This window comes from Octopus sinensis, linkage group LG2, assembly GCF_006345805.1.
Source record: "Octopus sinensis linkage group LG2, ASM634580v1, whole genome shotgun sequence".
Taxonomy (NCBI): Eukaryota; Metazoa; Mollusca; class Cephalopoda; order Octopoda; family Octopodidae; genus Octopus; species Octopus sinensis.
In genome coordinates this window covers 140,085,678-140,111,438 of record NC_042998.1, presented here as the reverse complement: position 1 = coordinate 140,111,438, position 25,761 = coordinate 140,085,678, and the positions used below count along the sequence as shown (strand labels likewise).

The 25,761-nt window shown below is 37.3% G+C and overlaps 1 protein-coding gene across 1 annotated transcript in view; it reads right to left on the bottom strand.

The window, feature by feature from the left end:
• LOC115226062 (centrosomal protein of 112 kDa-like) overlaps positions 1-25,761 on the bottom strand; it is a 148,484-nt gene that overhangs the window by 46,424 nt on the left and 76,299 nt on the right. The window contains exons 13-15 of the mRNA XM_036499862.1: positions 23,601-23,687; positions 21,492-21,554; positions 3,762-3,814 (exon numbers count right to left, since the gene is read on the bottom strand). Coding sequence (XP_036355755.1) covers positions 3,762-3,814; positions 21,492-21,554; positions 23,601-23,687 — 203 coding nt within the window. The remainder of the gene's footprint in view (positions 1-3,761; positions 3,815-21,491; positions 21,555-23,600; positions 23,688-25,761) is intronic.

Below are 25,761 nucleotides of genomic sequence, written 5' to 3'. Positions count from 1 at the left end.
AAATGTCTAATGTTAAATACATTGGTGTTGAATCAGTGATGCCGAATAGGTGTCACCAAAGCAGCTGAGCTAAGACGTTTCACATCCTCTCTGTGGGTGCCACAAGCAAATAGTATGATAGATATCATACCATTAAAAACCACCAGAAGTGAGTTTGACATATACTGTAAATAAAAACAACGTTGTTGACAACACAGTTTCCATCAACCAAGAACTTGACCAAATTTCCTGCATTATAAATCTATTTCAGCCAGAGCTACTAAATTCTACTAAACAGACTGGTAGAGGAGCATCATTAATAAGAACAGACTGAAGAAGAGGTGAGTATAGGAAGGCTGATTGGATATCTTCACTTAGTTTTATCTTTTACTTATTTCAGTCACTGAATTGTGGTCATACTGGAGCAGCATCTTGTAGGGTTTTGTCAAACAAATTGACCCCAGTACTTGTTTCTTGAAGTCTGGTGCTTATTCCATCAATCTCTTACGCTGAACTGTTAAATTATGGGGACGTAAACAAACCAACACCAGTTGTCAAATGGTTGTTGGGGACCAATACAAAGACATACACATGTGCAATGGGATTCTATACAATCTACCAAGTTCACTCACAAGACATTGGTCACTCCAGAGCTGGTGCTTATTCCATCAATCTCTTACGCCGAACTGTTAAATTATGGGGACATAAACAAACCAACATCAGTTGTCAAATGGTGGTGGAGGACCAATACAAAGACACACACATGCAATGGGATTCTACACAGTTTTCATCAACCAAGTTCACTCACAAGACATTGGTCAGCCCAGAGCTGAGGCTTGTTCTAGCAATCTCTTATGCTGAACTGTTTAGTTACAGGAGTGTAAACAAGCCAAAACCAGCTGTCAGATGGTGGTGGGACACACACAAAGACATATGCATATGCTGTAGGATTCTATACAATTTCCATCTACCAAGTTCACTCACAGGGTATTGTTCAGTCGAGCGCATAAGACACTTACCCTAAGATGAAGCACAGTGCGACTGAACATAAAGCCACATGGTTGCAAAGTGAGCTTCTTAACTGCATGGCCATGTCTGCACTTATGTTTAGTAGAAATATGTGAAAAAGGAAATTTGAACGACGAGAATGCAGTGAACTTAGATCATTAAGAACTGTGACAAAGTATGATAATATTTTTATGTAAATATAAAACAGTAAATGTTGCTCTGACAACAGAAGTTGTCAAGTGTGTGACATCTTTGGCTGACATTTATATCAATATGTTTTGACAAGATAATTCATAGCATCATACTAAAAATTTTCTTGGCACAGATAATGACAGCAACTATTTCCATATATATATCTGTATACACACACACACACACACACACACATATCATCATTATTGCTTAATGTCTGTTTTCCATGCTGGCATGGGTTGGACGTTTTGATTGAGGCCTGGAGAGTAAGCAGCTGCACCAGGCCTAATCTGATCTGGCAGTGTTTCAACAGCTGGATGCCCTCCCTAATGCCAACCACTGCGAGAGTGTAGTGGGTGCTTTTTACACGCCACCAGCACAGGAGCCAATTAAACGGGCCTGACTTTGATCACATTCAGATAGTACTTTTTATGTGCCATTGGCATGGGGGCCAGTCAGGTGGTCCAAGATGGTGCTTTTCAGGTGGTCAGGTGGTTCAGATAGTGCTTTTCATTTGCTACCGGCATGGAAGCCAGTCAGTGGGTACTGGCAATTGCCATGTTTGGATGGTGCTTTTTATGTGCCACTGGCATGGAAGCCAGTCAGGCGGACCTGGCATCGACCATGTTTGGATGGTGCTTTTTACATGCCACCAGCACGGGAGCCATTCAGTGGGTAATGGCATCAGCCACTTTTGGATGGTCTTTTTACGTGCCACCAACATGAGGGCCAGTCATGTGGTCCTGGCATCGATCATGTTTGGATAGTGCCTTTTATGTGCTACCGGCATAGGGGGTACTGGTATCAGCCACATTCGGATGGTGCTTTTTATGTGTCACCGGTACAGGAGCCAGTCAGGCAGATCTGGCAATGACCACGTTCAGATGGTGCTTTTTACGTGCCACTGGCACAAGAGCCAGTCAGGGGGCACTGATCACAGCTATGATATTGATTTTACTTGACTCAACAGGTCTTCTCAAGCATATCATATAGCCTGACATATCAGGAGTTCTCTTAACTGGGCTGGACATGTATGGCTGCAATCTCACTTTAGTTGTCAGGTCTTCTCAGTCACAGAATATCTCCAAAGGTCTCTGTCACTTGTCATTGCCTCTGTGAGACCCAATGTTTGAAGGTCATGCTTCACCACCTCATTTCATCTTCCTGGGTTTACCTCTTCCAGAGGTTCCTTACACAGTTAGGGAGTGGCACTTCCTCATACACCTGTCCTCATCCATACGTAACACATGACCATACCAACGCAGTTGTCACTCTTGCACACCACATCTGATGCTTCTTATACCCAATATTTCTCTCGGGACACTTACACTCTGTTGGGTATGCACGCTGACATTACACATCCAGTGAATCATACTAGCTTCATTTTTTTCAAGCGTACACATGTCCTCAGCAGTCATGGCCCATGTTTCACTGCAGTGTAGCATAGCAGTTTGCATACATGAATCATACAGTCTACCTTTCATCCTGAGCAAGAAGCCCTTAGTTGCCAGCAGAGGTAGGAGCTCCTTGAACTTTGCTCAGGCTATTCTTGTTCTAGCTGCTATAGTCTCAGAGCAACCACCCTCCCCACACATATATGTATATACATATATATATATATATATATATATATATATATATAATATATATATATATAATATATATATATACATATATATATATATATATATACATATATATGTATGTATCTATATTAGAAGAAATAAGGTACTTAGAAATCTGGATGGTTTTACATTTACAGATTTTTATTAATATGTCACATGTTTTTATAAATCATATATTAGCACTTGCATCTACTCTAGTAGAATCTCCAGATTCTACTAGAGTAGATGCAAGCACTAATATATGATTTATAAAAACATGTGACATATTAATAAAAATCTGTAAATGTAAAACCATCCAGATTTCTAAGTACCTTATTTCTTCTAATATATAATACATGTACATCATCTCCAAACCTTGTAATATATGTATGTGTGTGTATATATATGTATGTATGTATATATATATATATATATATATATTCTTTTTCCTTGTAAGTTTGGATTTTATTCCCTCAAATAATAATTACTATATATATATATACACAGATACATACACACACACACACTCACACATACATAACGATAGGTGATCTACATTTGTAGTCTGTGTTTTTTTAACTGAAATCTTTCTCTAACCCATTATCTATACTAGTTTAGTGAATCAAGTGATGAAGTAAGCATTTAACTCTGTGTTACAACAGTTTTCAGAATATTTCCAGGTTGTTGCAAATACATCCTTGCTCTGAAATACTAGGTCTTTAATAAGCTGAAGATGTCAGCATTCATATAAATAGAAACCAATTCCTTAATAAAAATCTCATTCCTAAATATTATAAATGACTCTTCAGTAATTGTATCTTCCTGAAATTTATTTCTCAAACTGCTTGAGAAAGAAGCAACCATATTTACCTTGGCAGCATTATGAAGACAAATTGCTGAAACTAATATTAATGTAAAACAGTTTCTTTCAGTGAAAGATGTTTCCAGAAATGAGATAAGCTCTACTGCAATACCTACCTTTTCAAATCATCCTTCAACTTATAAATAGTATTCTGGAGGTCAGAGATAGTCTAAAATATAAAAACGAGAAATGGGTTTCAATAAATAAAGCAAGACAAAAGACAGACAATAGAGCAAAAAAGAAAAAAAAAAAGAACTTGTAGAACAATGCCTAAAAAGAAAAAAAAAAGAAGAAAAGTTCAGTTCATGATAGAATAATATGATAAGAATGTTTTTATGTGGAAATGTATATGATTCCTGTATAATAGTCTGTGATGAAGTTAAGTCTTATATTTATAAAGAAAATATATTTGCAGTGTTTTCCATTATACAAAAATATGCATGTGATAGGTATATCTATCAATATGTGTGTGTGCAAACACACAGTGGTAGGTATATATGTATATATACATATATATCAATGTGTGTGTATAAGAACATAATGGTAGCTGTATCTATATCAATATATGAGCATAAGCACATTGATCTATGTAAGTGTGTGTGTATGTGTGTGCGCGTGTGCACAAACACACATCAAAAGGATATATAATGAGATCATGTGCATATGAAATCAAAGATGATGTTTTTTGTTATTCAAATTGATGGTCGTCTACTATTATACATTTATATATATATATATATATATGGAAAAACAAAGCAAAAACTTGGTGATAGCGAGATAACAATATAGGGTCTATAATGAAAACAGTTCACACATTAGAAGAGATAAATGACCAAATTAAAAGTAATACAAGTTAAGCATCAGTCAAATTCTTTCTAAATTTCAATTTCACAATCTTCAAGTTAACAAAGCACTGATAAACTTCAAAATAATTAACTTTAATTACAATTATTGCATATAAACCGAAGGAGGTTTTTATAGTTTGTTTGTTTCTTAGTTTTTTTAAAGTTTTGGTAAGCACTTTTTAAAATAGTTATTATTTCAGATTATTTAACCACCAACTCACAAAAAAAAGAAGAAATATTGAGATATATAGAAATGGGTGTGAATCAAAAGGGTTGAATGGAGATTGCTGTTATAATTAAAATACTAGCTGCTGTACAACCCTGGTAGCCCTGATTAAGAAGACCTATGGCACCACGTAGGTAGTTGGTGCACTCCACTGATCCATAGCTTCAGATATGACTTACTACCATCTAGTTGAAGGCCATTCTGATATGTAAGGCTGATTGAATATGATGCAGTGTTACTGTTTACATATTTTTTAGTTCCCTCTACCATCTAGCACACTTACCTACCCACTCACCTTTTCTGTTCTTCTATCCCAGTGGTTCTCAAACAGGGTTCATACAACCCCACTCCCGAGGGGGGGGGGTGTAAAATTTTTGAAGCAAAATTTTTCAAGCAAATAGTAAACTGGAGATCCACAGTATTTCAAGTGTCCATGGACAAATTTTGCTTTAGATGTATTTATTGCAAGAAACAGCTTGGTTTCTTTCTCTAACATTTTACATAGATCAAATGGCAAGTTATTGTTTGAAAAGCAAAATTGGAATTTAGGAAAGAGTGTCTATAAAACTAGTTTTTAATGGCTTTGGAGGTCCACCAGAATAGACAAAGAGGTCTACAGGTAAAAAAATGGCTGAGAACCACTGATTTGTCCATCCTATTTCCCTATTTCTGTCTCATACTTGTCTTGTACTTTGATTTAACATCTCTCTCTCTCTCTCTCTCTCTCTCTCTCTCTCTCCACACATGGGGAAGTCGTGTATTTAGCTCTTCAGCAAGATACCTGCTCCTGTTCCTTTATCATACTTTCATATTCCTCAAAACTTACACCCCACTCAGTTCAGGTCTTAAAGAGTACTTTGGGACATCACTAGTGTTGGTGCCACAGAAAAACCCACCCAATACACTCTAAAGTGGTTGATATTAAGAAGGGCATCAAGCTGTAGAAGCGATGTCAAAGCAGACATTGGAGCTTGGCACAACCCTCTGGCCCATCAGTTCATGTCAAACTGTCCAACCCATGCCAGCATGGAAAAAGGGACACTAAATGAGGATGTTGATGATGATGATGTATGTTGTTTAGCCCAAAGTAAGCCCTAAGACAAAGGGACATATGGTTGTAATCCTACATTTAGATTCCATTTTGGCTTATCTCTCTGTTGTTGTTATTTAGCCTCAAGTCAATTCAGATTGAACAAGAAGATAAAAGCCCTTCTGGCTATGGCCATCAAGCCATTTTTAGGGATGTGATACACTACATTCTCTAATGTATGTTCTCTTTTTTTTTTAAGATGATGGGGAGTGATCTGAGTGAGGATTGGCTATAGGTTCTGATAGTGGCTGCAACAAAGGTAGCTACTAGCCATCTATCATATGTAGTTCTACTCTCATGGATTACAGCAGTATGATATAGCAGTAGTTAGGAAAGTGATAGAGGTATGAGTCATAGGGAGATGAGGGATGGGAAAGGCTTGACAGGGATGGTGAAGTAGGTGAAACAATAGAGCTTCAAACTATATATATTCTATTCTACCAACATTCTGTCAACTCTGGTGTACATAAGGGTTCAGCTATTCCTCCCATCCCCTTTCTTCTATACATTAATGTTATGATTGCTGTTGCATCTGACATCATGGCATCAGGAAGAGCATCCAACTGTAGGAACCATGATAAAATCAGATTGGAACCTGGTGCAGCTCCCCGGCTTACCAGTTTTCTGTTAAATTGTGCAACCCATGCCAGCATGAAAAATGGACGTTAAATGATGATGATGATGATGATGATGATGATGATGATATGCTTATTAGTAGATGATGTTGGTCTTCATTACATAACTTTCCATACCCAGATGCAATCTGTTCAACTAAAAACCTTCAAAGTGGTTCTTCAGCATAACTACAATCCAATTACTGAGGTAGATAAAAGATAAAACTAAAATATTTATTATACAACGCTAATAAAGGTAGGCACAAGCCTGGCTGTGTGGTCAAAAAGTTTACTTCCCAACCATGTGGTTTGAAGTTCAGTTTCCCTGCTTGATTGACCAAGACATTGTGTGTGGATTTGATAGATGGAAACGGAAAGAATCCTGTCTTATGTGGGTGTGTGAGAGAGAGAGAGAGAGTGTGTGTGTATCCTTATTTTGACATTACATGTTGATTGTAAACAAGCATCATCATACAAGTGAGGTTGCTCAGTTTCAGTCTTCCATGAAAAACATTTTCTGGCCATGAAGAAATATTACTTTGTTTAAAAACAGGTGAGGGTTAGTACAGGAAGGGCATCCAGCTGTAGAAAATCTGCCTCAACAAATTCCATCTGACCCATAAAAGCATGGAAAAGTGAGCATTAAAATGATAGTGATGATGATGATGATGATGATGGCAAAGAAACCATTAATTAAATTTCATTCCAACAAATTCAGATATTATGGATTTATATTGAGAGAAACAATGTTTTTCTCAATAAATCTAAACATTGCTAATTAGGTATTTGGGGGATACAGCAAACCAGCAGAAAACAAATAAACAAACAAAATACATTTTGTACTTACAAATTATGTTAATAATAATATATTGATATACATGTATTCTATCAAATATTGGCGATTACAAATAAATAAGCATATAACATTTATCATAATAATTATCATCATTATCATTAACCTTTTAAGCTTGCTTTCCTTTTTGGCATGGATTGGTTGATTTGATAGGATCCAACCAGTTGGAGGATTGTATCATGCTTCAATGCATCAGTTTCGGCATGGTTTCTATGGCTAGATATACTTTCTAATGCTATCCATTATACAGAGTGTCCTGCATACATTATCCTTAACCTTTTAAGTTCGCTTTCCCGGCTGACATGGATGGTTGATTTGACAGGATCTAACCAGTCGGAGGACCTTGTCATGCTCCAAGGCATCAGTTTTGGTATGGTTTCTATGGCTGGATGTCTTTTCTAATGCTATCCTCTATACAGAATGTCCTGTATATATTGTGTTTGTGGCACCAGCATTGTAGAAGTTATCTTGTCCCCAGCAAGACTTGAAGAGTACTCTCAAGCCTGCATTGTCGCTTACTCAATTTGCCAACCATTTTACAGTGTGGTGGGTGATTTTTTTTTGGGGCACAGCAGTAGTGAGGACAGTTTGTAACTTGAAATACTTAAGAGCTCCCATAACAGAAAGTAGACAAGGAGAGAGTAGTGACTTTAGGTGAAATAACAAGGAATGGACATTATGGGTCAAGGGACTGGGTTGTGTAGTGTAGGGCATTAGATTGTGGCCATGCTGGAGCATCTTGAATCTTTTTACTCAAATGTATCAACTCCAGTACTTATTTGTTCTCAGCCTGATACTTAGTCTATCAGTCTCTCTTGCAAACTGCTAAGTTACAGGGATGTAAGTACACCAACACTGGTTGTCAAGTGGTGGGGGGGGGGACAAAGACACACTTATATATATATATACATAATACATACATAAGGTGGCAAGCTGGCAGAAACGTTAGCACACCGAGCAAAATGCGTAGCCATATTTTGTCTACCACTACGTTCTGAGTTTAAATTCCGCCGATGGGGTCGATGTAATTGACTTAATCTGTTTGTCTGCCCTTGTTTGTTCCCTCTGTGTTTAGCCCCTTGTGGGTAGTAAAGAAATATATATATACATAATACATACATATATATATATATATATATATATATAGATATAGATAGATAGATATACACATGACGAGCTTCTTTCAGTTTCCATCTACCAAAACCACTCATTTGGCCTGAAGATATCCACACAGTGGGACTGAACCTGGAACATGGGTTTGGGAAGCAAGCTTCTTACCACACAGCCATCATCATCATCATCATCATTTAGCGTCTGCTTTCCATGCTAGCATGGGTTGGACAGTTCAACTGGGGTCTGGGAAGCCAGAAGGCTGCACCAGGCCCAGTCTGATCTGGCAATGTTTCTATGGCTAGATTCCCTTCCTAACGCCAACCACTCCGTGAGTGTAGTGGGTGCTTTTTACGTGCCACCGGCACAGATGCCAGACGGGGCTGGCAAATGGCCATGGTCAAATGGCGCTTTTTACGTGCTACCGGCATGGAGGCCCGTCGGGGCGGCGCTGGCAACGGCCACGTTCAGATGGTTCACTTACGTGCCACCAGCACTGGTATCACAGCTACAATTTCCATTGATGTTGATCGATTTCGATTTCCACTTGCCTCAACAGGTCTTCACAAGTAGAGTTTTGTGTCCCAAGAAGGAAATTTATATATTTATAGGCATGTCTATGTAGTTAAGAAAGTCACCTCCCAACCATATTGTTTCAAGTTCAATCTTACTGTGTGTTGGACCTTGAGCAAGTGTTTTCTACTTTAGTTCAGGGTCATCTAAACAACCTTGTGAATGGATTTGTTCGACAGAAACTGGAAAAAGCCCATCATGTGTGTGTGGTGCATATGTGTCTTCTTGTCTTGATATTATGTGATGGTTGTAAATGAGCATCACTGTCATACAAGCAGTGTCCTTCATTTCCAGTCTTCAGTGAAAACATCTGACCATGGGAAAATATTACCTCGCTTGGAAACAATTGAAGGTTGGTAACAGGAAAGGTATCCGACCATAGAAAATCTGCCTCAATGTATTCCATCTGATCCATGCAAGCATAGAACAGTACAATGATGATATTGATGATATCATTTCATTTAATGCCTGATTTTTATGCTTCCGCAGCACAGATGGAAGTTAAGTACTGAGGTAGTGTTTGTTATGGTTGGATACACTTCTTGTTGCCAACCCCTCACATGTTTGTCAAGTGAGGGTTTTTTATTCCAGAGGAACTCCAGAGCACAGAGAGCGCAGATGATTTTGTTGACAGCAAATGACAACAAATTTCACTAGTTGCAATCATCATCATCATCATCATCATCATCATCATTTAACATCTGCTTTCCATGCTAGCATGGGTTGAACGATTTGACTGAGTTTCTATGGCTGAATGCCCTTCCTAATGCCAACTACTCGGAGAGTGTAGTGGGTGCTTTTACATGCCACTGGCACAAGGGCCAGTCAGGCAGTACTGGTGGTGGCCATGCTCAAATGGTGCTTTTTATGTGCCACCTGCACAAGAGCCAGTCCAGCAGCACTGGCAACAACCTCGTTCGAATGTTTTTTCACATGACACCACTAACAAGGATGTCATCATCTGTAGGTGAGCTTCAAATCATGATGTGACTGTGTGTACTCATAGTTATATTCACACAAGCATGTACACTCAATTTGGCTGTTAGCCTTATAGTTTGCTTTAGAAAAGCCAGTCCACAGATATCAACTATCAGGTAGATTTTACAGTGCATTACAGTGAAGAGTTGACATTTTCCAGTATTGTTGAAGTAATACTAAAACGATGTATTATTTTGTATATTATAATAATAATAAAATAATAATAATAATAATTGTGTACAGTGCTCAGGTGCACTACAACTCATCTAAAGTGTATATATAATCAGGTGTAGTTTCGGCGGATTTCGGAAAGCATGAGGGCCTTAAAGGATGCAATTTCATGGCAGTCAACAACTGACGCAGGCAGTTTATTCCATGCTTCAGCAACTCTGAGCGTGAAAAAATGTTTCCGAAAGTCATGGGAGCTGTGTTGTTTTCTGACTTTGTAGGCATGTCCACGTGTGTTGGACACATGGAGATCAAAAAGGTGTTCAGTGTTGTTGGTGAGGTGGTTGATAACCTTGTGGGTGTTTACCAAGTCCGTTGCCAGACGCCGGAGCTTCAGTGAATCCATGCCCAGGGAAACAAGGCACTCAGAATATGGTAGGTGTCTGATGGAGGGTATGCGTTTGGTTGCACATCTCTGGACAGATTCCAGGAGGTCAATGTTCTGAGCAAGATAGGGATTCCAAACTGATGATGCGAATTCCAAGTGTGGTCGTACCATAGCTGTATACAGTTTTAAATAGATGGCTGGAGAGCGGCTAACAAAAGTCTTGCTGAGTGATGCCAAGACACCCTCGGCCTTCTTGACAATTTTAGAGATATGCTTTGTCCAACGCAAATCACTGCTGACAGTGATGCCTAGGTCACGCTCGCAAGAGGATTTCTTGATATCAGTGTTGTGGAGGGAGTATGTGGACGCAGGGTTTTTTCTCCCAAAATGCATGGTGGTACACTTGTCCACAGCCAGTTTCAGTTGCCAGTCTGTGATCCATTGCTGCATTGTGTCTAGGTCTGATTGCAGGAAAGAGTTGTAGACATCAGGATCAGTCCTCTTGATTTCAAGGTACAGCTTGATGTCGTCTGCATATTTCAATACTGTGGCATTCTTTAAATTGGCATCTATGTCATTAATGTATGCCACAAACAGGAGGGGACCAAGGACAGATCCCTGTGGTACACCCGATGACATCTCATATGGTGTAGAGTGCTGTCCTAGAACTGTGACTACCTCCTTTCGGCTGAGGATGAAGGATTTCAACCAGTTAAAAAGGTCATCCCCCACACCCATTGCAGAGAGTTTCACCATAAGCCTTTTGTGTGGCACAGAGTTGAAAGCCTTAGCAAAGTCAAGGTAGACAACATCCAGTAGTATTCCAGCAATAATTCCTAGTAAAATGTTGACAAAACCATTGTAGTATTATGCAATAAAATGTGTTGCTCACTCCATTCTCCTGTTTAGCAAGTGCAAGATTGGTAGAATCGAAAGCTTCCTTATGTAGTTGCAATTGCACTGGGCTGGTCATATCATCAGAACAAGTGATGAAAGAATACACAAAGCCCTCTTGTACAGCTAGCCTGATAGTGGGCACAGGAATGTTACCTTTGTCAAGAACATGGTAACCTCTCTAGTACTAGTATCACAATAAAGTACAGCCAATACACATCCAATATCATATGAACTGAGCTAAAACAAAAGAGAGCAATATATCCTCTAACCTATTCTAGGGAGCAAGCATCTCAAACTGCAACAACCCGTCCTATCCATGTCAGCATAGAAAGTAGGCAGGCCACAGTGAGAAGGAAGAGAATCATAACCCAACCAGTATTTCTTTTGTCTTCCTTTTCATTATTTTCATTCTTTCAGATGGAAGTAGATTTGTTTTAGAAACCAGTTATCAGTCATTCGGTCAAGGTGTTCTGCCCAGGTGATTATTTCAATGTCGGCTTCACTGATGTTTGTTTGATCGTCCTGCCAGCTGATTTCAAGAATGCTTCAAAGGATGCACTAATGAAAATGTTCCAAGATCTTCAGATAGTGCTAATAGGTTCCTAAGCTTCAGATCTGCAGAGAAGTGTTGGGAAAACTATGGTCTTGGAAATTACGGCCATTTTCCTGTCCGTTTCTGATATCTCAATCTTGAAGTTCTATGTTTCTAAATCAGGGGTTCTCAACCATTTAAAAAAATTTATGGATCGCTTTGATTACTATTTTATTCTGGTGGACCCCCATAACCAGAATTTTGTCAGTGATCAGGTTTTGGTCTCAAAGTTTAAAAACTAGTTTTATAGAAACTTCTTTCAATATTTCCATTTTGTTTTTCCACCCATTAACTTGTGTAGGTTTAACTATGTAAAATGTCAGAGAAAGAAACCTAGCTGTTTCTTGCAATACATATAAAGCAAAATTTTCTCAGGGACCCTTAAATACTATTGTGGATCATCAAATTACTATTTTGTTACATGGACACCCCCACCCACCCCGCTCAATCTTATATGAACCCTCAGGAGGCCATCTGGAGCCTGGTTGAGAACCGCAGCTGTAAATGAACCAAAATCTGCTCCAGCGCAGCAAAGCGTGTAACTAAATTTGTTTACTGACATCAGTATTAGAAGACAGACAGTTTCAGAGATATGAGAAGTAGCTAACATTTTTTGAGAGCCCTTCCATTTAGTTCAAGCGAAGATGCCAAGAGTGCTTCTATCTAGAAGAAAGCTGGTGTAGAATGTCATTGGTCTGATGTTTGGTCTAAGTTGGCTATTAGCATGGTTGAACATTTGGAGAATGTTTTGCAGGATTTTCCCTTGAGTTTGTGGCATCAAACACTACAACCTGTACCTTGTAGACATGATGTTTCTGAACTCTGCTTCATTTTATCACAGCTATAATGGTTTATCTCCTGAGGTAGCAAACTTCATACTCCACCCTAATGCACCTGTTTATATTCCTTGAATTATCTAACTATTTCACACAGCAGATCTTATTACTAAATGCTCGACCATGTCTATCCAGAACTGCAGTTCTCTGAAAGTTCTGCCCTGTCCACATTTGATCCAGAGTCAATGACGGCATTAACCTCACAATTTGGGAGAATCATAAAAGTAATAATAATGTTCCTTACATGAGCACCAGGTGTGAAATTTGGGGTTAGTTGAGTAAATCAACCCAGTACCTGACTGGCACTTTATTCTATCAACACTGAAAGGAACTTATATTGTAAAGAGTTGGAAGAAATGCACCAAGCATTTTGCCTGATGCTCTACTGATTCTGCCAGATTGCCATCTTTATGCAGGGGTGTAAGTCAATTACATCAACTTCATAGCTCAATTGGTACTCATTTTATTGACCCTGAAAGGATGAAAAGTAGAGTTGACCGTAGCAGAATTTGAACTCCGAATGTAAAGATGGACAAAATATCGCTAAGCATTTTGCCAGTATGCTAAATGATAATAATCATTGAAAATAGTATTATTTGGGACATCTAGGATACTTAGGAAGGTTCTTGGCATCTAAGGTCACTTGTTGTAGCCCAATGTTGGGAATTTTTCTTTTCCAACAGTCTAATGTGTTATGCATATATGAAATAATGATAATAACAACAATAATGCCAACATTTGTTATTATTAATGACACTTATTACAGACCTTTGATTTGTTAAAACTTTAAGGTTTATTGGTGGTATTATAGAGCAGGAGTGACAAAAATAAAACACACCCTACATCTTACAGGTTGTCAAATGCACAGTGTACACCAGTTCTAATCATGATGGGTAACTGAAAATAAAACTGGTAAAACATTAAGACACTGTTACCATCTGCCTAATTCCCTTAGCACCATAGTAAAAGCCATATAAAAGATAGGAGGTTTTCCTGTTGCACCCTGTAGAAGATTTCTTAATTTTATATCCAATATCATATATTGGGTTTGAGTTGGGTTTTTATTTTACAGACTTAGACATTTAGTTACCATTTTCTAAATTGCTGAATGATTGACTGCCCCATTTCTCTCAACATTTCTTGCAGGTGACCACAAAAATGATGAAGTGCTAAATCTTTGTATGGACTGTAGGGAGAAGAAATGCTTTTTCATTAACAATAGCTAAGAATTTCATCTTATAACCCTCGTAGTATGATGATCTATTAGTTATTTAACTATTGATGAAGAGCTGCCCAACTAAAAAGTAACTAAGGAAGAAAGTAATGGCGGCAGTAGAACCATAAAAAGAACATTAAAAACAAAACATCCACAGAAGTCCATCATCACAAGAAAAGGAGCAACTTTTATGATTATTGAGTGAGCACCATTACCGATGTCATCCATGTAGTCATCAATTTCACAGAGTTGGAAAGCAAATTAGGTCCAAAGACAAGTAATGATATCAATATTAAATCTAGGAAGTTATAAAATATCAAAGCTATTTAATAGTTTATTTGTGCATGACTCACACAGGCATAAAATGTTTTTAAATTTGTTAGTAGTTTGTTACACGTTATTTCAGTGACTAATCCAGGTACTCTAGATATTGGTCCTTTCACAAATAATGTAACATTTGAATGTGTGTGTAAGATGATTCTACCTAGGTTTCCTATGTGCAGGAGGGGTTTGAGAGAAATAGCATGAGAAAGGCAAAAGCAAATTGTTAAAGTGCTGAATTGGGTAATGGAGGAAAATGGCCTTCCTAACAGACAAAACATTAATGACTGCATTGCCCCATAAAAATAAAACAGGCAAAAATGTAGCATTGTTGCAGATTCAGTTGACTGTGGTTGAGTTGAAATATAAGAAATCTGCTTGGTCTTGTGATTTCCACAAGTCCCTGGGGACTTCAGGAACTTCAGCTTCTTCACCACCATCACCACCAACACTAATATATTGATGTCAGTGGTGGTAGTGAAGAAGCTAGTCAGAGCAACACCAGCTGAAGTCCCCTAAAATAAAATGGATATTTTAATTTAAAGGGTGAAAATAATAACAACATATCAGCCTAATAAGTCACCTAGGTAGTATCAGACATTATTAGAGTACTAAATAAGTATCTGAAACTGCAGGCAAATAGTACTATACCACCTATTTGTTGACTTTAGAAGAAAGAGCATTTGACTGGGTATGGAGAAGAGCAGCAAAGTGTTGCAAGATATTATAAAGGTGTACAATACCTCAATATATCTAGTGTATCAAGGTGGTGAAGTTTGATTGGATGTTGAATGTCATGAAGGCAAAGTATTAGACCTCTGAGTGTGAATGAGTCAAATGGAAGGTAAATGATGTAATCAGAAGCAGACAGATATTCTGTTGACCCACCTACTCTTAACATAAGTCATTGTGGAGCAGCAAGGATATAACAGTAGGAGGGAGAGAGGGCCGCACCAGCAGTCGGGTGCAGCTGAATAACTCAGAGCAATGTGAAAAAAATATAGCTGGCTCAAGGATACAATGTACTGCCTGGCCCAGGAATTAAACTCACAACTTAATGTTTGTGAGTTCAGCATTCCTAACTGCTGGGTCACAATAACAATGGGGAAATAAACATACCTTATATCTTTTATTCATTTCAGTCACTGGACTGTGGCTATGCTGGTGGCACTAACTTGAAGGGTTTAGTTGAACAACCCCAGTATTTATGTTTTAGTCTCTCACCATCATTTAACAACTGGTGTTGATTTGTTTACGGCCCTGTTACTTAGCAGAGTCCAATAGAATAAATGCCAGACTTTAAAAAAAGTTTTAAATGTCAGTATCCTTCAAGGTGGTGCCCCTGCATGGCCGCTGTCCAATGATTGAAACAAGTACAAAGTACAAGATACTAGATACTGCAACTATGTCAGATGTTAAAAATTGAGTGAATAAACTCGTATTAAGTGTTTATTCAATAAGTACTTAAAGAATCCTGAATCGGGAAATCTCTCTGGGAATTACAAAAATATTAGTATTTTGTTTTGTTTTTTTACTTTATTTCTTAGTATAAAATCCAAGAGAAAAATTAACATTAGTGGTTTTTATTTTTCATACTTCCATCCAGTACAGAAGGTCTCATTGTTGCTATCAGCAAATACATCTCAAACTACTTTATTTTGTATTACTATTTTATTAAGTGAGTTTGAGTACTTTCTTTATACATAACAACATCAAAGTTGCAATAATATTGTTAAAGTAGCTTTGGAAGCAAAAACAGAAACAAAAATAAAAAAAAAACAAACAAAACATAACGTGAAGTGAAATACACGTATGGAGTTAAACTGCCTGCATATGTCTGGAAGAATTTACACTTGGGTCAACCCAGAAGTTATATTTCTAATGGGCAACTGCACTAGTTCTCAAGGGAGTCTTGAGTCATATGGAAAGAACTGAGCAGATGTTTTAAGGATAAACTTAAAGAAAAATAGAATGATAAAAATTTTTTTTCACTCTTTTCTCTTTTTTCTAAAATGTGTTTTAATTCTAGATTGTAACACTCATCATTCTGATATTCTAATCATTCTTTGACTGAGAGAATTTGAAACTTTAGCAATTAATGTAAAGATGAACCCTGCCTCTTCTAAAGCAGTCAATGAATAAGGAAAAGAAGCAATGAGAAACAGTGGAATGTTCAGGGATAGGCAGAGGGAACTACTAGGGGAAAAGAATAAAAGAAAGGGAAAATTATTCAAAGAAAGAAAACAAGGAAAAGAATTCTCCCCCCTCTCTCTTTCTATATATGTATATGTATGTGTGTGTGTGTGTGTGTGTGTGTATATATATAGATAGATAGATACAGATATAAATACATATAGACAAAGAGAATTACAATTCTTCCTGGAATATTTTTTATTAAAAATTGATACAGGATGGTCATATGAAAATTCTGAATTTTCAAATTGTCTTGTCTGTTAAAGATAAAATAGCCTTGAGTGGAGATTAAAAATACACATATATGCATAAAAATCTCCATTTAGAACTAAAAATGAACATTATATATATATGTGTATATATTTATGTGTGTGTATGTGTGTGTGAATATATATATATATATATATATATTTATATGTATACACACACATACATACATACACTTTTGAGTTCTGTTTCTTCTATTCTACAAATTCTATGTATGCATATATATAAAATCATCACTATCGTTTTAACATCCAATGTTCCATGCTTACATGAGCTCACTGGAAGTTGTTGAAGCAGATTCTCCATGACCAGATGTCCTTCCTGTTGCCAACCCTCACCAGTTTTCAATGAAGGTAATATTTCCCCATGAACAGAATGGATTAAGTGGAGCAAGAGCACACACAAAAACGAAAAGTGTCACTGAGGAGGTCACAGATGTGTGACGAAAGATTTCTGGACAATGGACATGAATTAAAATAATAAAATAAGAATAGTAATAAACGAGTGAAGAAAGAATATATTGTGCATGTATTTATGTGGCAAGAAAAAAAAATTATCATCCCGAAATACAACAATATCTGTTTCAATACACAATTTCACATCAGGAATCTTGCAAAATGAATTGATAAATGAAAAAATTTATATATTCCTTCTCTTGCTTTCAGTTCATTTTGGTATTTATATAAGTTGTTTTTATCTCGATAAGTTTCTTAATTGTTTTGAACGCCCCGACTGGCTTCTGTGCTGGTGGCACATAAAAAGCACCATCCGAACGTGGCCGATGCCAGCACCGCCTCGACTGGCTTTTGTGCCGGTGGCACATAAAAAGCACCAACCGATCGTGGCCGATGCCAGACCCCTCTGGCACCTGTGCAAGTGGCACGTAAAAAGCACCCACTACACTCATGGAGTGGTTGGCGTTAGGAAGAGCATCGAGCTGTAGAAACACTGCCAGATCAGACTGGAGCCTGGAGCTGCCCCTGGCTCCCCAGACCCCGATCGAACCGTCCAACCTGTGCTAGCGCGGAAAACGGACGTTAAACGATGATGATGATGATGACTTCACCATTATTACAGTGATAATTATTGTTCCATTATTTAAGGAAGTGATTCTTGGCCATTTGTTGCCTATAGACCCCTTTGATTCCTATCATATTCTACTGGACCTCACCTCTCCCATAGCCATTCATTGCTTTAAAAAAATCCTATTATATTTATATAATTAAGTATTATTAGGAATTGTATAAAAAATTGTTGGTAATGTTTTTATAAGTGCAGGCATGGCTGTATGGTAAGAAGTTTGCTTCCCAATCATATGGTTCTGAGTTCAGTCCCACTGCATGGTACCTTGGGCAAGTGTCTTCTACTATAGCCTCGGGTTGACCAAAGCCTTGTGAGTGGATTTTGTAGACGGAAACTGAAAGAAACCTATTATGTGTGTGTGTGTGTGTGTGTTTATGTTTGTCTCCCTGCCACCACTTCACAACTGGTGTTGGTGTGTTTGTTTCCCCGTAACTTAGCGGTTCGGCAAAAGAGACCAAAAGAATAAGTACCAGGCTTAAAAAAATAAGTACTGGGGTCGACTCATTTGATTAAAAAAAGAAATTCAAGGAGGTGCCCCAGCATGGGCGTAGCCTAATGACTGAAACAAGTAAACGATAGAAGAAAGAAGTATAAGCAATTTATTGCAGAAAAAGGACCCCAGTTGAGAACCACAGGCTTCCATGTTGACATGGGTTGGACAGTTTGACTGGGTTTCACAAGTAGAAGGATTGTATCATGCGCCTGGATTCCTATGATTCCTATGTCATGATTCCTATGATATTTTACAAATACCTAATTTCCCCATATAAATATATGACTACATCAATTATTATCAGTACTAGCAGTATCGCCCGGCGTTGCTCGGGTTTGTTTCGACCCTTTAGAATTGGAATTTTTGAAAAGTAAAATTTTCACGTTATGTAGCTTGTTATTCTCTTTAAGAGAATACACCAAAATATGGCGACACACCAGTCAAAAAATCGTAAAAAATAGGGATTTTGATAGAAAAAAAGCACCTTCTTTATGTAAATAATTTTTGGTCTTAACATGGTCCGATTTGAATTTTATCTTCTACAGAAGGAAGAGCAAGCCTTCTTCTATTATACTCTCAATTTTGGTCAACTTGCGCTGCAGGGTCTCAGAGGAGATAGTGTAAGTTGAAGGCTACCAAACCTGCCACACACAGACAACTTCAGCTTTATATATATATAGATTATAGTTAATGATGTACCCACTTTCAAATTATATCTTTAAAAAAAAATATCCTTATTGAAAAAAAATACAAAAGCCTGCAAGTTTCACATGACACTAGCATGGCTTAGATAGGTGAAGTATTTGAGGCAGGATCTTTATAGTTCAATGCTCTTTCTGTCTCTAACCCTCAATGTTCTTTTCAAAAATGTGATTCTTTTATTCTAGAGGAACTTGAAATCACAAAGCTATCAGGTGATTCATTGACAGAAAATGTCAACAAACATCATGAGTTCTAGCCCAAGGACAAACAGTGAAATACTGCTTGTAAGTGAGTTGCAAATGATGATGATGTTTTTAAAGTCATAGCCAAGCACAGATTGTGAACATTCACACAGACATACACAAGCATGGCTGAGTGGTTAAGAAGTTTGCTTCACAATCATGGGGTTTCAAGTTCAATCCCAATGTGAGGTAACTAGGGTATGAGTCTTCTATTATAGTACTAAAGCCCCAGGCTGACCAATAACTTGTGAGTGAATTTGATGGCTAGAAACTGTGCAGTCATCTGTCATATGTGTGTGTGTGCGCATGTGCGTGTGTGTGTGAGTGTGTGTGTGTGCATGTGCATACGTGTGTGTTTGCAACCACAGGCTTTTAAGTTCAGTCTCACTGTGTGACACCTTGAGCATGTCTTATACTATAGCCCCAGGCTGACCAAAGCCTTATGAATGAATTTGGTAGATAGAAATTGAGAATCCTCATGTGTGTGTGTGTGGGGGGGGGGGGCTTGTGTGAACCATGAGTGTATATGGAATAAGTACTGAGGTCAATTCATTTAATAGTACTTCAGCGTAGCTAGTCTGATGAGTGAAACAAACACACACACACACACACACACACACACACACTTTCTCTCTCTCTCACACTCACATAAGCACATATATATATATACACACACACACATATAAATAAAACTGGCTGGGAGAACCTACCCTGACTTCTGTTGTTACAGTGCAGAACACCCACAACCAACCAACTGCATGAACAGATCACTAAAGCATGAAACATAATAGATTGGTGCTTTGTTCACCTATTATCAACTCAATGGATACCAATGTGCCAGAGAAATTCTTAGACAGAGTTAACCAAATTGCTTAACAACAACAATAACAACAGATGCTAAATATATTTCTTTTATCTTTTTCGTTTATCTTTTACTACTTTCAGCCATTAGACACTGGCCATGCTGGAACACCACCTTGAAGAGTTTAACTGACTCTAATACTTATTTTTACTTTTTATAAGCCTGGTACATATTCTATCAATCTCTTTTGCTGAACTGCTTAAGTTATGAGGACAAACCAGCACCTGTTGTCAAGCAGTGGTGGGGTGTGTTTATTTTAACTTGAAAAGATTTATACTTTTTATTAATTGGCATTTTTATATTTCAGATTCTATATGTGACTATTTAATCATGCCACATACCAAAGAAGCCTTGGGATTATCCAAATTTCAAAGAGGCTGTATTGTGGGTCAATCTGAAGGTGAACTAAGTCAGCATAAAATTGCAGAAAACCTTGAGATCCCTCTTTCTACAGTTAATAGAGTGATAGTGCAATTCACCAGGGAGAGGAAGGAGTAAACATCACCTCATCCAGGTCGACCTGGGCCCTCTGACAGGAAACTTCACTTTGTTAAGAGAAGTGTAGAGGATAATGCTCATTGCAAGGCCTCTGACATTGCAGAACAAGTTGATGTCAGTCCCAAAACAGCTGTCAGGTATCACCACAAGCTTGGCTACTATGGCAGAGCAGCAAGAAGGAAGCCACTTCTTCCATCAGCCAGTATCAAGCAGAGAAAAGATTGGGCCAGTGAGAGACCACTAGCATTTTGGGATACTGTCATATTCTCTGATGAGTCTAGATTTGCTGTATTTTCTGACAGTGGTCAAGTGTGGGTTTGGAGACTGTGATTAAGAATTTGACGTGAAAAGATTGCAGCCAACAATGAAACATAGCAACTATTCTGTGATGGTCTGGGGAGCAATGGTCAATCAGAGCTGTGGAGTGTGAGGGAAACATAAACTCAGATAAATATGTGTCCATATTGCAGAAAGGACTCCTTCCAGTCTTCTCCCAGTGGTGAAATGTTTAAAGAAGACTCTTTATTTATGGAATTTGGTAATAGTAACTGAGGTAGCTCATCATATACGTGTGTGTGTCCCCACCAACACTGCCTTTGTGTCCCCACCAACACTACTGCTTGACATCTAGTGTTGGTTTGTTCACATCCATGTAAATTTCAGTGGCTGGTAGAATAAGTACCGGACTTAACAAAATAAGTATTGGGATTCGATTTGTTCAACTAAACACTTCAGGGTGGTGCTGCAGTGCAATGACTGAAACTAGTAAAAGGCAAAGAATAAAAAAAAAATTACTTACTGTATTAGTTATTTGAGTCCTTGTAGTGAATTCTTTTTCTAAATTCTTTAATTCTGAAGAGGTCTGAAAGGAAGAGAAGTGTTGGAGAAAACATTTAAATACTATATAATTTTTTTTCAATTACTTATTACTTAATATAATATACATAGGTGTAAGCATGACTGTGTAGTAAGAAGTTTGCTTCCAAACCATATGGTACCAAGTTCAATCCCAGTGCATGCCACCTTGGGCAAATGTCTTCTGCTATAGCCTCAGGCTGACCAAAGCCTTGTGAGTGGATTTGGGAACTGAAAGAAACCTTTGTGTGTATGTGTGTGTGTATATAGCTCTGTGTCTGTGGCTTTATGTCTGTTTGTCCCCGACTACCGTTTGATAACTGGTTTTGATATGTTTACCCCCTGTACCTTAGCAGTTCGGCAAAAGACATCAACAGAATAAACCTCAGGCTTAAAAAAATAAGTACTGGGGTCGATTCATTCAAATAAAATTCTTCAAAGTGATGCCCCAGCATGGCTGCAGTCTAATGATCAAAACAAGTAAAATAGTTAAAGATATGTATTTTCATATTACAAATAGTTATCCACCTATTACCATTCAGAATTCTCTCCTCCTTCATCCCTTTCACTCCATACTCTTGCCCCCTTCATTCATCCATCCATCCTGGTATTTCTGTTATTGCTCTCTCTCTTTCTCTCTTCTATTCACTTCCTCAGCTACATAGCCCTGACTGAACAAACATGTCCTAGCTTATGGGGTACACAATAATCCTACTAGTGTTGGTGCCAATATAGAATCTATTCAGGACAATCTGCAAAGTAGTCAGCCAGCAAGTGGAGATACGAGGGTTGATAAAGCCCTTCAGTAATATTTTTATGTATAGTAATTTCCCTAGGGATTATACCATGATTAAATGCTCCCAGTGCAGTGGTTGGTGACAGGAACAGCACCCAGCTGTAGAAACCATGCCAAAAATGAAACTTAAGAGAGAGACTTTTGCTCTGATCCATCAAAGAAGGTATACATCATCATCCTTCTCATTGTTTAACATCCACTTTTCCATGCTTGCTTGGGTCATATGGAATCTGTTGAAGCAGAGCTTTTACAGCCCAATGCCCTTCCTATTGCTGACCTTCACCTATTTCCAAGCAAGGTGATATTTCACCATTGTCAGACATATTTTTCATTGGAAGACTGGAAACAAACAACATCCCTTGTGTGATGGTGATACTTGTTTACAATCTTCACATGATGTCAAAACAACAGCACACATAAAAACACAAACACACACACACACACACACACACACACACACACACACACATACATGACAGGCTTCTTTCAACTTCTGTCTATCAAATCCACTCACAAGGCTTTCATTGCCCTGAGGCTATAGTAGAAGACACATGCCCAAGGTGTCTTGCAGTGGGACTGAACTCAAGACATGGTGGGAAGCAAGCTTCTCAGCCACATAACCACACCTGTAATAACCAACTAGGACTTCCAAGACCCATAGAACACATGCCAGCATGGAAAGCTAACATGAAATGACGATTGTTGCTCTTAATTTAACCAAGATGTCTTGCTTAGATAATTTTAGGCATGCTCACTAACAATAGCATAGTTCAATGAACAGTACTCCAAGCCAGAGAGACACAAAAGAGCACCATGAAAATTAACAGATAGCTGAATGTGTTTTACCAGAGATGCTTGAGAAGGATTTTGAGAATATTCTGGCAAGGGCACATAACCAATGAGTCAACACAAGACCTCTTAGTGAAAACATCATCAAAGAACATAAATTAAAACTAGCAGGTCACGTACTCTGGCTACCAAAACAAGGCCATTCTAGAACAGCTTTTAAATAGACACCACCAAAGGGAAAAAGAAATTACATGGTGCAGGATATTCATAAATGATATGAGAGAGGCCAATATCACATGCCTTATGACTTGATGTAGAGAAAACCATAGCCAACAGAAACCAATGGTGTCAGCTTGCTTGCTCCCTAATATACTCAAGGACGCAAGAGAAACTAAAACTTCAAAATGCTTCATAATTCCTAAATTTATAATGAAAAAGAGGAGTTGATTCCTTGGCCTAAATGGTTACCTTTTCAATAATTTTGTTCATTTCTTCAGTATGGTGTTTCTGAATATTATTCCGGTGGTGTTCCATCTGGTTATGCATTTTGCTGATCTAGAAGGAGAAGAAATACAATGTTAAATGTTGTACAACATCAAAAGCAAACTGAATGACTTTGCAGTAAATCATTTCCAATTGCTTTAGTTTATTTAAATGTCAAACACATGGTGTGCCTTGATGGTGAGTTATTGTTAAGGGAGATAATTATTTGCGATAAATCTTGGTGGGAATAGAAATTTGAATTTTAAACTGAAGAACAAAGAAGATGTATGGCATATACATATGTAATTTTTTTTTCTTTTGCTTACTCATTACAAAGATCTTAAAATTTCTAGTCATAGGCAATCATGTGTAGTGGCAATTTCATTCTTATTTGAAATCGTCAGCATGACATAATCTGAGGCAAATAAACTAAACTAAATTAAACATTTTAGGAAAAGAATCCAATTATCACAGTTTATTTGATCAAAATTGATACCTGATTAAATACCTGTATTTTACACATAAATGTACGTATCCACTTACAGAAATTACTTTAAATTTGAATAAATAATAAATTAATATTTTGTGTGTCATTATGCATGGGCACAATATATTATTATTATTATTATTATTATTATATTATTATTATTATTATTATTATTATTATTTTATAACCCCCAGGCATAAACACTTGGTAGAGATAATTTTAAAATTCAATTTCATATCTTAATTTAATTCAATCTACTTCAATTCAATTTATTATGATTGCACCCTAATATCTTAATAGTTGATAAAAGCTGATATAATAATTGTATTAGGGAAAGATTTTTGTGGTGAATTGGTTTAGACAGAAACAACATTGACATACTTCCCCTAGAAAGGTAGAAAGTAAAAGCAGTGCTAAAATCTGCATCTCCCATTCCAACATCTACAGTTCCCTTTCTTCCACAACATGCCTATTTGGAGTGTCAGTAAACATTCGTTTTCAATTTTCTTGTAAGCTATCCAATTCCAGAGATATATGAAGCTTCAGAGAAGTAATTAAAATATCTTACTATTTGATATTTTATTGTTTCTCATCCTCTACATCTTCACCACTGCCAATTTTATTTTGGAATTATTGAAAGATATATAAATTTTTTCTTTTCCTTTTACATTGAAATATTGCTTAAAATTTATTTAAAAACAAAATTGAAAAAATAGATGTATTTCTGTGATATTCCCTATCTGTCTAACTCTGTCTCTGCTCTGTCTCTCCCTCTCTGTCTGTCTGTCTCTACTCTCTCTCTCAGTGACTGCTTTTAAACTTTAACAGAAGCCATTATTGTTCAGGAATGTACAATCAGAATGATAGATTGCTTAGAAAGAAAAACAAAAAAAAAACTATGGAGTAGTAGTCACAGAGAGTTGTCGAAAATGTCTGGACATAGTAAAACATGAATAGAAGCTGAAACAAAAGGAGGGGATGGAGGAGTAGAAATAAAACAAAAACAAACAACAACAGCGAAAACAAAGCAAAAACAACAACAAAAATCCAATATCTTATGTTGAAAATACACTCCACAGTAATTAGTGTAGTATGAGTTCCAATTAAATCCAACTCTAATAATATCTTGAGATTCAATTAAATAAGACAATAATATGTTCTTGAGAATGTTTCAGAAAAATAATGATTGAATGTATGAATGAATAAATAAATAAAGATAGTAACAGCTCAAGTATTCTAACTGAAAATGTAAGCTGCCGGGATTAAGACTCTAGATTTCTGTTTTGTACATTCCATAATGGTAAACTGTGCGATATCTCTCAGATAATGAATCAAAATAATTATGTTTAATTCCCTACGATGCATAGCTGATGCCATTGGAAATAAATCTAAATAATTAGTGACATGGAAGCAATTTATTCAAGAAGACATCTAAGTATAAAGCAATTGCCAGAGTTAGCATTTACTGGTAAATATAATTCTATTATGTCTGTGTAGACTCTACATGGTGATATGAAATGCAGTTTTGAAAATTTAGGTTCATTCAACTTGTAGCAAGATTCCTGCTAAGTTTTGAACTATCATGCTCAAGTTCACCAGCTCAGGACTACAGCTTAGCACACTGCCTTGAAAAGCAAGGCCAGTTTTGAAAAATTAAAT